At 45.8% G+C, this 12,686-nt stretch overlaps 1 protein-coding gene across 4 annotated transcripts in view; it reads right to left on the reverse strand.

Moving 5' to 3' along the window:
• Positions 1-4,745: 4,745 nt before the first annotated feature.
• Positions 4,746-12,686, reverse strand: part of DVL3 (dishevelled segment polarity protein 3) — an 82,348-nt gene continuing 74,407 nt past the window's right edge. For 2 of the 4 annotated variants that reach the window (XM_032225448.1, XM_032225446.1), the window contains 3 exons: positions 10,453-10,665; positions 6,144-6,536; positions 4,746-5,510 (listed from right to left, as the gene is read on the reverse strand). In XM_032225448.1, coding sequence (XP_032081339.1) covers positions 5,479-5,510; positions 6,144-6,536; positions 10,453-10,665 — 638 coding nt within the window. In that variant the 3' untranslated portion in view covers positions 4,746-5,478. Of the gene's footprint in view, positions 6,537-10,452; positions 10,666-12,686 lie in introns of all 4 variants that reach the window. The other 2 variants (XM_032225449.1, XM_032225447.1) reach the window with 1 other exon arrangement.

A 12,686-nucleotide genomic window follows, 5' to 3' on the forward strand; every position in this document is an offset into this window, starting at 1 on the left:
CTCTTTTAACAACCCCATAATCCCTTGCAGAGGTGGAGTCTGGGCTACTAAATGGATTCTAATAATTTAACAACCAGTTCTCTGCCCTAATGCCAGCTCGGTGGGCGTGGCTCAGTGGTCATGTGACTGTGTGGGCATGGCCAACTCAATGTTACTCATGTTGATGGGCACTTCGCTTTAGCTGTTAACAATGTAATAAGGGTTAACCAGAGAGGCAGTTTCTGTAAGCAGGGCAACAAAGATTAGGGTAGAAACACCACCAGAATGTTTCCTTCCTGCCTTCCTTACAGGATTAGCCCTGGAAAGTGAGAAAAAACAAAATAAGATTTCTTTCAACAACCGGTTCTCTGAACTGCTTAGAAAATTAACAAGCGGTTCTCCTGAATAGGTGCAAACTGGCTGAATCCCACCACTCAGCTTAATGTTTATTGGCCAGATGCCCTCCCTGTTTCCAATGCGGAGTTTTATTCAGCAGGTATGTTCTCAATGTGGCTAGAGAGAAATATCTGCCTCTGCCTAGGATCGAACTCAGAACCTCCGGATTGTGAGGCGAGAGCTCCACACCTCTAGGCCACCGCACCACTCAAGGAGTAGCCCAATACATGGTTAGAAACAAAAAAGGCAATCTAACAGTGGTGAGAGTTCAAGTGGAGTTTCCATTGCACCATCTGAACCTCTTTCTTAACCATGTTCTGCGGACACCCCTGAAGCCAAGTCGCCTTTGTGAACCGATGTGTCAGGTTTCCAAAAAATGCCCTAATTGGTTCATGAGCCTCGGGCCAAACTTCAAAAGAAAATTAGTCATTTATTAGGATCATTTATTTTGGCAAGATCTTTTCTTAGACAGATCTTAGCCTTATTTGATTTATAAGTGAACTTTACCCGTTCCTTCCCTCCCCTGTCTGTGTCATAAATCACATTCCCCAGTGAATGTCTGAAACAGGCAGAGGTGGGTTTGTTTTTTAACGAGGAAAAAAAAGCACACACACACACACACCAGCGTGGAGTCCAATAAAACTATTTTTATAAATAAAAACACATAGGAAGTTTTCGATTGATATAAAACCAAGGAAGAGGAGGTAAGGCAATATGCGTGATGAAAAGGTAGCACCAATGTCAGAAAGAAGAGAACCAAAGGGAAGGGACCAGAAAGAAGGGGAGGGGGACCGGGGAAGGAGGGCGGGGGAGAGAGTCAAAGTTGCCTTTGTTGCAAAGAGGACATAAAAATTAGGGTGGCAGATAAAATTAAGGGTGGTGGCCTGAAAGAAAATACCAACTGTGAATCAAAGGAATTGCAGAAGGTTTAAAAACGATACAGAAACAAGATAATCCTTGAGCCAATTTATGAATTTAAGCCAGGGGTCAGCAACCTTAAACACTCAGAGCCACAAAGGTCCTAACCGGAAGCCCCCCGTTCAACTCTGGACCCAACCGGAAGTCCAGTTGCCCCACCATAGAGTCTCCCCCTAGCACGGCGTCCTTTTTCCTCTACCTGTCCTAGCTGAAAACCCCATCAATTGTGGGGCCGACTGGAAAACCCACCCCTTGCCAAAGAGTCTCCTCCTGGCGTGCCGTACATTCCCTCCCCAACCGGAAGCTCCTCTCAAAATTGTGGCGCCGACCGGCAACGGAGCCGCAGCAGAGGGATAAAAGAGCCACATGCGGCTCCAGAGCCGCAGGTTGCTGACCCCTGGGCTAAGGAAACCCATGTGGCTGTTGACCCGGAAGACATTTTACAAAGCATCAGGGAAAGTGTGCGTGCGAATGGAACTGCACAATCCTTGTTGTAATATGGGCTCTGTACCTAAGCAAAGGGCTTTCAGGATAGCAGTCACTAGGTGAGGTTTCTCTTCCCCTGTTTTCAAACATTTGTGGTTCCTTCACCCATAAAGAGAAGGCAGGATGGACAGAAATCCTAAAAGGAAATCAAGCGTGAAGGGCAAAACGCCACTGGTTTTTCCTACACCAATTCTACTCTGCCCCCCCTCACCAAATTCAAAAAAACAGATGGTCCTCAATTTACAACCTCAATGGGAATCAATTTTGTTGCTAAGCAAGGCAATGAAGTGAGTCACCTTCAATGTTACGATCCTCCCCTTTTTATTTTGCGTTGGCTGTTAAGCAAATTGCCCCACTCGGTAAATGAACAACGCGGTTGTTAAGAGAATCTGATTTCCTTGCAGGAAGTCAAATTGAAGGTTGCAAAACGTCAATCACACCACCCCAGAATACTGCAACCATCACATGATTGTGTATGTAAAAAAAAGATGTGGAGGCTCTAGAAAGAGTGCAGAGAAGAGCAACAAAAAGGATTAGGGACTGGAGGCTAAAACATATGAGGAACGGTTGCAGGAACTGGGTATGTCTAGTTTAATGAAAAGAAGGACCAGGGGAGACATGATAGCAGTCTTCCGATATCTCAGGGGTTGCCACAAAGAAGAGGGAGTCCAGCTATTCTCCAAAGCACCTGAGGGCGGAACAAGAAGCAATGGGTGAAAACTAATCAAGGAGAGAAGCGACTTAGAACTGAGGAGAAATTTCCTGAGAGTGAGAACAATGAATCAGTGGAACTCCTTGCCTCCAGAAGTTGTGAATGCCCCAACACTGGAAGTTTTTAAGAGGAGATTAGGTAACCATTTGTCTGAAGTGGTGTAGGGTTTCCTGCCTAAGCAGGGGGTTGGACTAGAAGACCTCCAAGGTCCCTTCCGACTGTTATTCTATTCTATATATATGCATGTATGTACGTATGTATGTATACATACATACACATCTCAATCCAAATTTTGACCCATGACCATGGGGATGTTGCAACAATCGTAACATTGAAGGCCCACTTGTAAGTCATTTTTTTTCAGTTGTAACTTCAAACGGACACTGAAGGGTTGTAAGTCAAGGATCACCTGTAATAGCTTTGTTGTCAGCCGGCACGGTTCCCCAGCCCCTTCCTTTCCTTCGCCACTTCACCGCAGACTGAAAGATGGGGATGCTATTTGAACCCAGCAGGAAATGAAGGTGAATGGTAACCTGAAAGGGGCTGGACTGGATGTGGCCTCAGACCAGCATCTTCTGCCTGGTTCTACCAAACATCAGGCAAGCAGGACCATAAAGGTCTCACCATACAGCGCCAACTTATTATTCTTGGCTACCAGTCAGAGAAAAGGCGTAGGCTTATTGGAATCGCAGCATCTCAGCCTAGAATTGAGGAGAGCTGACAAAACCCCTCTCCCCATTCGGAAAGCCCGATGGCCATGCCCACTGTACCAAGGTAGGGAAGGGAATTTCTTAGGTAGAGCAAATCAGTAGGAAGACCAAAAGTGGCCCAAACAAACAGAATTTTGCCTCAAAGTAAAACCAAAAGCGATGAAGCCAGACTACCGTATTTCCCCGAAAATAAGACAGGGTCTTATTTTCTTTTGAAACCCTCCTTCCCCTGAAATAAGCACATGGCCTTATTTTCAGGGTGGTCTTATTATTTTTGAGGTGCAGGAGGCGGCGAGCGCTGTCACCTCATGGCTGCTGCTGTGTCGCAATATTTCCGGGGAGGGCTCATTTTAGCGCATGCGTTCAAAACCCCCGATTGGGCTTATTTATCCAGGGAGGTCTTATTTTCAGGGAAACAGGGTAGAAAGTCACTTGGCATGATTATAAGCATTTTATTTTTCCTGGTCGCCGTGGACCGTACGAATCCTTTTCTTGCAAAGCAAATGCCACGCCTCGCTTTTCTCTTCCAGCATCCCAAATGTTGAGAAACAGCTGGGCTTAACCGCCATTGTTAAGTTCCCCAAGTATCGCTCGTGGGTTCTTCGGATTCGCTCTTCACAGTGACGCTCGACGGATGGACACTGAAGCTAAAAAGCGAAAGAACTCTTACACATCCCTGATGTGATCCTGCACAAGGAAATAGTCAAGGAGGAGCTGTCGACGCCACAACTAAAGGGGGAACGCCACAAAGTAGCTTACTGGATGGGTTCACACCACGTATTAGTGTTGTTAAAGCGGGTGGGATAATCCCAGCATGTCGCAGCTCCTGGCTGACCTTGGCTGACCTCCAAACAACGAAGTGAGCTGGACCTGGTTAGCATTTGGACAGCTCAGTCAGTAGGAAATCCGTTGTTGATGATGCCGGACTAGGGAAGTGAGAAGACAATATCCCAGGAAGATAAGGAAGCTACTTGGAGGAGTCCATGAAGTCATTAAGAGTTAAGTCATATGAATCTTTAGTTTGTGCTTTCCGTGTGTTGCGGGAAACTAGCCCTTGAGAATCACAATTTGTCCATATTTCGATGGTGGGATGAGGTCGGAGAGCCAATGGGAAAAATACCAGGCTGGCAAATCTCACCTTGCTTGTGCATTCATTATTCCCGTGTTATGTGCTGAGCCACAGGAGGAATAAGCATCGTCTCTCTCCTGGCCTTGGAAGATTTCAAAAGCCAATTGTCCAAATCGTCCAACTTCAAAACCAAGAGGAAATCTGATTTGCTAAAGACGGGAAGCGAAAGTTTCATTTCGCGACCATTATTATTTCCAAAAACAGGCTACGTACAAGCAGAAAAGTTGGTTAAACTCCCAGAAATCATGCAGATGGGAGATAGGGAAGGAGAGAACGAAAGCGTGTCAACTCTAACACAATCTCATCGAAGTCGTCAGTCCTTCCTTTCAGGGATAAAATGCTTTTTACATTTCTCCCAGGACCTTAGTTGTTGTTTCTTCCCCCCCTCCCTTTGTTTCGGGATTGTTTTCACACACACACACACACACACACACACACACACACACACACAAAAGAACAAAGGCAGTGCCAATCCACATAGCAATGAAAGGGAAAGAACCAATGATGGGGTTTAAAACAAAATAAGGGCAAGGCGAGATGGGAAGAAACTCAAAATTTCCCACAGAGATGGAAGACTAAGTTTGTGGAGAAAATGGTAGCAAGGGGGGGAGGGGAATCTACAGATGCGTGAAACCCAAATGTGATTTATGATCATCACTGGTGTTCCAAAAAGCAAGCAAGCAATCCTGGGGTTTTGAGAAGAGTCTTCTTTGCATTTACTCAAGTTTTATTTTTTTCAGAAGGAAAAAAGTTTTGGATATCATGAAAAATCTAGCCTTAGAGTGGAGACAGCATCCTGGCCATCTCATCCTGGATTTCTTCCAGATATCAGGCATCCAAAAACCAAGTTTAGCCTCCCGCGTTTTCCCCAGGAAAACCTTCGTCCTGGTTTGAGGATTCAGCGGTGAAGGGGAAGGCGCCACCATGAAGCAGGTCCATCTCAAGAGTCTCATGGGTGAAGGCCAGGCTGCTGCTGAAGAGGAGCTCAGCCCTGCTTCCCTTCCGGGCTGATGGGTAAAGGAAGGACATCTCCCAACCAAGAAGTCATCTTCTGCCCCCTAAGCAGGCTGAAAAGGCTCTGGGTCTTCCTCTCCTGGAGGTAGGAGGAACCAAACCACCACCGCTCTCCCCAACCACGGCTGGCCAACTCAAAGGAAGTCAAAGACCCCATAATTCTTGGCTGCTCGGCAGAGAGGAACACAAGAGGGGCAAGGAGGAGAAAGAGGGCAGGTGTTTAGGGCTGGTGGCGTGGAAAAAACAACAACAATGGGCGAGCAGCAGAGGTCCCGGATGGGTGCAGATTAATGGATTAGCGTGCAGGTTAACAGGTAAAAATACAAGCTGGGTTAGGGCTGTTCTGCAATCACAATATGGGGAGGGTGGTGCTCGGGAGAAGCTGCTGGAGACACTTGCGGGAAAGATTAGAATCAAACAGTTTAGTTCAGGAGTCCCCAACCCCACCCCACCCCGGGCTGTGGCCTGTCCAGAACCAGGTCACACAAGTGGCTGGCTGGCTCGAGTTGCAGTAGCGGTGAGCCAGTTCCCCTCTCCTCCCCTCCAAGCCATAAAGGTTGGGGACCACTGGTTTAGTTCATTTGATTTCCTCAACCCCTTTTCATAAAAGCCTAGTCAAAAAAACAAAACAGAGAAAGAGAGATGGAGACAGACAGAGAGAGAGAGAGACAGACAAGAGATGCATCTCACACCGAGTGTGCTCTTTCTAGGAGACAAACCAACCAGGGGAGGGGGGCAGCCCAGAAAGGCAGAGGGAGGGGGGGGCGGGATCTTCACATTACATCCACAAAAAACTCACTAGGGTTGCCCATGGCCATTCGGAATGACTGTCTACTGGCGGTCAGTTCAGGGGGCACCGAGGCCAGATCTCGGCCCGGGGGAGCCCCAGGAGGTCCCAGGGCAGAAGGGGGTGGCGGCATCAGGAGCATGGGAGGGCTGTAGAGAGGTGGGAGGCCGGGAGGGCCATAAGACTGCTGGCTGTGGTGGCTGCGCACGCTGTGAGCCATGGAGTGATGGCTACGTTGGCTGCCCGGCACGGAGCATTCGCTGGCCGCTCGCTCCCGCCGAATGCTGCTACGGCTGGTGTGGTCCGATTCGCTGCCGCTACCACCCGACTTGGACTCCCCGGCTTTGGGGTCTCGGTCCTTCCGTCTCTCGCTGCCACTGCGGTTTGAACCGCTGCTGCGGCTTCCTGCAGAAGGAGTAAACAATTGAGAGTAGTTAGAACAGTGTTTCTCAACCTGGGCAGCTTGAAGTTGGGTGGACTTCAACTCCCAGAATTCCCCAGCCACCTGTGTTGACTGGGGAATTCTGGGAATTGAAGTCCACCCAACTTCAAGCTGCCCAGGTTGAGAAAGGCTGGATTTAGAAGACTTACCTTATTTAAAAGGAGGGAATCTGTGGGAGGAAGCCAGCCAGCAGGGACTAAAATGCACATTCTGCTTTGCTACATCAGGTCAGGAATCTGCATTCCCCACCAAAACAGCCCAATACATATGCTCCTCGACTTATCACAGTTCCTTTAGTAATGGTTCAAGGTTACAACGGCACGAAAAAAGTGACTGAGGACCATTTTTCAGAGTTAGGACGTTTGCAGCGTCCCCCTCCAACACTTTTTAAGTTTTTAAGAAGAGATTGGACAACCATTTGTCTGAAATGGTATAGGGTTTCCTGCTGAGCAGAGAGTTGGACTAGAAGACCTCCAAGGTCCCTTCCAACTCTGCTATTATATTCTATTCTTTTTTATTTATATATATATAAAGTTGTTTATTTTTTCATTTTCATAATATATAACCACATGTATACTATTACTTAACCAACATCGTATTGTATTATTAAATGTTTACATCAATTTGTCTTGCCATCAACTCCCAAAAACAATTATTGGCTCTTCTGCTCTGCATACACCAAATCTGTACCTTATCCATCACTTTCTTCTCCCTTTCTCCTCTCCCTCCCCACCTCCTTTCTTCCCTCTGTCATTCTTCCTTTCTCTATTTCCCCTTCCTCTCTCCTTCTCTTCTCTCCCCTTTTCACTCAATTCTCTCCTCCTCTTCCCACCCTCTCTCATATCCGTCTCTTCTTCCCTTACTTCTCTCCTCTACTTCCCACTCTTCATCTCATTTACTTGGTGTATTTCAGCTTCTGAGAAAAGCTCCATTTTATGTTGATGGTATTTATAATCCCTTTTCAATATACATATTTAATTTTAACATATATCTTCCTTTTTTTTAAAAAAAGAGGGGGGAAAGTATATATATGTAGTTATTGTGCTTTTAAACGGATATCTTGGTTGAGGTTAGCCTTAATTGTCTATAAATGGCAATCCTTACTGTTCAAAGTTCATTACAATTCCCTTAATCTATAGAATATCATAGTCAATCAGTTAGCAACTTAATTTTATTGTCATATTTAGGAGTAAACACCTTATCTCAGCTTTCTATTTTCCCATATAACAATATTTAGTTGTCTGATTTTTTCCTAGTAAGTCTTTTGTCCCACTTCTCTATTCCTGCCTTTTCCCTTTTGTTTGTTTTGACACATCCACCCTCTTCAATTTTCCCCAAACCACCGTCAAAGAAATCTTTTATATTTCTCTTTGTTGGGGCGTAACCTCCTTCTTCAATTTTCCTTATGCTACTGTCAACCTCCGAAACATCTTTTGTCTGCTTTTTATTTCCTTTTGTTGGGACAAATCCCTCCTTTTCAATTTTTCCTATACCACTCCCAAACCCAATGGAGTTTTTTGTCTGCTTTTTATTTCCAATAGTTTCTACCCCTTCGTTATCTCTTCCCCCTTCCTTCTTACCTTTTATACCTATTTCTCTGAATTCAGAATTCTATTTAGGCTTGATTTTAATGATTTATGCATATATTTTTAATAATTTCACATAGTTCTTCAAATTCCCACCTTTTCATAATGCCTAGTTCCAAAGTTACAGTTAATTATTCAGTTCTTATTTCAGAGTTCTGGTCCACCTTAAATTTATCTTATTCAGCTGCTATGGAAAAGAACGACGGGAGCCATTTTAGTCTTTTGTTCTTCCTTAATGTCCAGTTCCAAAATTGCAGTTAGTTATACAGATCTTATTTCAAAGTTCTGGTCCACCTTAAATTTTGCTAATTCAACTAATATGAAAACAGAAGAGAAGCTGGACGCATCTTGATCTTTTGCAGAAAAAAAGAAGAAAAAACTTCATATTTTCACAGCTCTTGACCTTGTTATTATTTTTTTCCCTTGCCACTCTCCACCTCTCGTTGGCCAGAGTTGCTCAAAATGTATCAATTGGAACACACTTGCATACAGCCAAACCCGGGTATGTTTCTTTCGCCTCCTGCTTTTCCAAGTTCTGATTTAGGCAGTTGGTTAATTAAAACTTCCCACACAGGCAAGATTAGGTTATCAGTTGCCAGTGAGAAAATAGTGCTTTTTTCTAGATCTTTCTCCATTGTTGCATTCCATCTCTCATTGATTAGAGTTGCTTAAGATATATTAGTTGGAAGACATTCGGACGAAGTAATTCCTTCAGAATGTTTGGTTTCTATTTCAAATCCAAAACCAAATTTAGAGTTTGCATTGATTGGATTTGTTACTTCCCTGCTTTCTCCCTTTCTGTCTGAATTGTTTCAAACAAATGTCTTTTTTTAGGGGCTAGTGTTTCAACCCTCCATTTTCCTTTCTTTCCTTCCTTTTGCCAAAATCCAGATCTGTGTATTAACATTATTTGTACTCTCAAGATTCTTTGCCTTTTCCAAGTTTTGATTTATGATTGTGGGTTAAATGAATTTTTTTACTGGTCTTTCATCTTGACCTCACACTCTTGTTCAGTTGCTTTGGCTGGAAGCCAGCTTCTTGTGCAGCCATGCTGCTATGCTGCCGCCCCTACTCCAATTCAGAGGGCAAATATCCGACCAGCGAGAGACCTGTTGCCTCCCCCTGGGTCTGATGAGACGCTGCCCCTTCTTCGCCCCCCCCCCCTTTCCAGAGAGGTTTTGATCCAAAAAAGGATCCCCGGAGTTGGTTTGTCAGACAGGGTTCATGGGAGGCTCTTCAGAGCTCACATCGCCCCCGTCTGTCCAGCTGGAGAGCTTCCTGTCAAATGCTATTCTATTCTATTCTACTCTACTCTACACTATTCTAAAAATGGTCATAAGTCACTTTTTTCAGTGCTATTGCAACTTGGAACCACCACTAAATGAATTGCAGTAAGTCGAGAACTACCTGTACCCACAGGAAGAGTAAAACATTGCAATTGGAACATGAGACAGACCACTGAAAGGGCTATTAAAATGGAGAGCCAGTTCGGTCCAATGGTGAAGGCACCAGGCTGAAAACCAGGAGACTCTAGAGCTCTCTCTCCGTTCAGATTTTGAATGATTAAAACTTAACCCCACCTCCCTCCTTCGTGTATCCGGCTCCCTCTTTTGCCATCTTGTATTAATGATGTTAATGATTTTACTGGCTGTGCTTCTTTAGGATTGATGATTTTAATGATTTTTAAGTTTTTTATGTTGTAAACTGTCCAGAGTCATTGGATACGAGATGGGTGATGAATGAATGAATGAATGAATGAATGAATGGATGGATGGATGAAAATGAAGGAAGGAAGGAATGTAGGAAGGAGAGAAGGAAGGAATAAAGAAAGGAATGAATGAATGAATGAATGAATGAATGGGAAGGAAGGAAGGAAGGAAAGCAGGCAGGCATAAAGGAAGGAAGGAATAAAGAAAGGAATGAATGAATGAATGGGAAGGAAGGAAGGAAGGAAGGAAGGAAGGAAGGAAGGATTGATTAGCAAGAGAGCCATCCATAGGGATATCCTGGCCTAAGTGACCGATTTAGAATGCGGATGCATCAAATGAAAATTTTTCAAATGCTCAAAAGCTAGACTCATTCCTTGGTTGAGAGGGAACATGAGTGTCCAGAAGAAGGAGGAGGCGGAGGCTGTTCCCACAACCCAGATTTTGCATGCCACCTGACCTTTCTTTTAAAGTTTCCCAGAGTGGGACCCAAGACACGGCACGATTCGCAGCTTAGGCCGAAGAAAGAAGGGCCAACCTTCTACAAGGCTTGGAAGGTGGAATGGAAAATCCTGGTAGATGCTTACCTTCACTGTGCTGACTCCCTGCGCTGCCCCCTCCGTAGCTGTAACCCGGCTCAGGGAAGCCGGGGTGGGGGTTGTAGGGGTGTGGAGGTGGATACTGGTAAGGAAAAGCTAGGGGCCAGGGGGCTGCCCCTGGGTGAGGTAACGGGGCCAGCGTATCTTGGTCAGAGGCCCCGCTGGATCCATCGTGGTCATGCAACGATAGGTTGGCCATGTCTGCAAGGAGAAAAGAGACACCGAAAATCAGCAAAGGTTAAATCAACAGTCCCCAAACTTTTGTGGACCAGAGAGGGAGGCGGCGGGGGGGGGGGGGAGGAGAGGATGGTTCAACGCAAGCGACAGGCTGTGTTATGCGCACAGCTCCATTAGTGCAAGTGTTCTGACCCAGCTCTCCAAACACGACAAACCCTCTGACGTGAATTCAAAAGATTCCTTTATTAGGAATGCTGGCAGCCCTGGCAAAAAGTTCCTCTCACAGGCTAACAAGTCCGACTGGCCGGCCGGCAGATGAATAGTTGTCTGCCACATCTATCCATCTCCGCCCCCTGCCTTTTTTATCTCCAGAGCTCGGGTGGGGCTTCGCTAGTAGCGGTGGTTCTTCCGTCCCAAGGACCGGTCCATAGATTTCCACTGCTCTCCTCTCCTCTGCCTTCTGCGCAGCTGCACATCAGGCACTGGACCCAGCTGTTCCTCCTCTTCCTCATCAGCCACCTCCAGACTTGGGGGTTGTTGACTCTCCATCTGAGGGCTGACGGACGGCCCAGGCTCCACTTCTGTCTCTGTCTCTCTCTGTCTGTCTCTCTCTCTGTCTCTGACTGTCTCTCTCTCTTCCCCGTCGGAGCTCCCAGGTTGCTCTGATGCTGACCCTGACTCCCACGCCTCCTACTCCTACTCTGATTCAGCTGCTGGAGGGGCCAGCAACTGACAGGCCACAACAGCAAGCAGTGGACGCACACGCACGCCGCTTGCACAAATGGAGCTTTCCGCCAATTTGCTTTGACCATAAGTAGATCAGATTCTTGTAGGGAACAAAAGCTTGCAATAAACCTCTACATTCATTTTAAACTTCCTGGACTTCCTGATTTTCCTGCACTTGACACTAATGGCGCTTTCGTTTCCTCAGTTCTCGAGGCCAACTCTATAAATAAATAAATAAATAAATAAATAAATAAATAAATAAATAAATAAATAAATAAATAAATAAATAAATAAATAAATACCCCAGAAGAGTCATGGAGGAGCCAACCTCAACTATGTATGATCTCTGTTCTCAGGACTTAAGGAATGCTTTTCTTATTTTGGCATACAACTGTTCTGACCTAGGCTTCCCCCAAAAGTACAAGGCAGAGTCCTGGTCCCTACAAAACCCCTTTTATTAAACTAATGTCAACTCCTCTCATTCACATTCAGCAAAGGCCCGGTAAACAGTCTTTCAAAGGTGAAGTTATGACCACAGACCTTATCTAGCTTGGAAAGCTGGATAATATTTCTCAAATGGAGTGCTGTGTGAGGAAAGACTTGGCACAGAGTCTTTGAGATTCACGGACAGATCTTCACACTCCTGAAATGAACTAATAGCCAAAACGAACGAATTGTTTCCTGCAAAAGCCCCCTCCCCTTTCGCTCCTCTTTTATGTCCTATGGGAGGGGCCATTCACCGTCCACCTGTGGCGTTACTCCCAAGTCGACTCTGATTTCTGAGCTGTTCTTTTCTTCTGGCGGCCCTGCGCATGCGCACACGGGGAACAGGCTCCAGCTGTTCCTCTGCCTCACTGCTGTCTTGGCCCCATCTCTGCCTCTGACGCAGAGCCCTCATCCCAGCCTTCAGGACTGGCCCATGTTCCTCCCCAACCTCCTCACTGTCCGACTTGGCTGCCAGCTCTGCTGGCGGGCCACAACAACAATGTTTCTGAACATTTCGTTCATGGCCACTTCCCTGGCTGTCTATCAATAGTGATTGTTTTGTCAGTTGCCTATCCCAAGGCAGAAGAAAAAGAAAAGGAGAAGGGCGGGATTTAGCAAACCATTCAGGGTCTGGTCAGCACAGTCTCTTCCTGTTGCTAATTTAGGATAAGAGTGCCTTCTGCAGAGACCCCACCCAAGGCCATTCATGATCACCCATCTGCTTGGGGTTTTTTTGCTAAGTCATTTTCTTTTTCTGCTAAATCACCCCTTCCTTCCTTCCCAGAGAGGCATTTAAAACACTTAAACTGTCTTCAATTTAAACATTCTGTTTT

The sequence above is a fragment of the Thamnophis elegans genome, chromosome 10 (genome assembly GCF_009769535.1).
Source record: "Thamnophis elegans isolate rThaEle1 chromosome 10, rThaEle1.pri, whole genome shotgun sequence".
NCBI classification, from domain to species: Eukaryota; Metazoa; Chordata; class Lepidosauria; order Squamata; family Colubridae; genus Thamnophis; species Thamnophis elegans.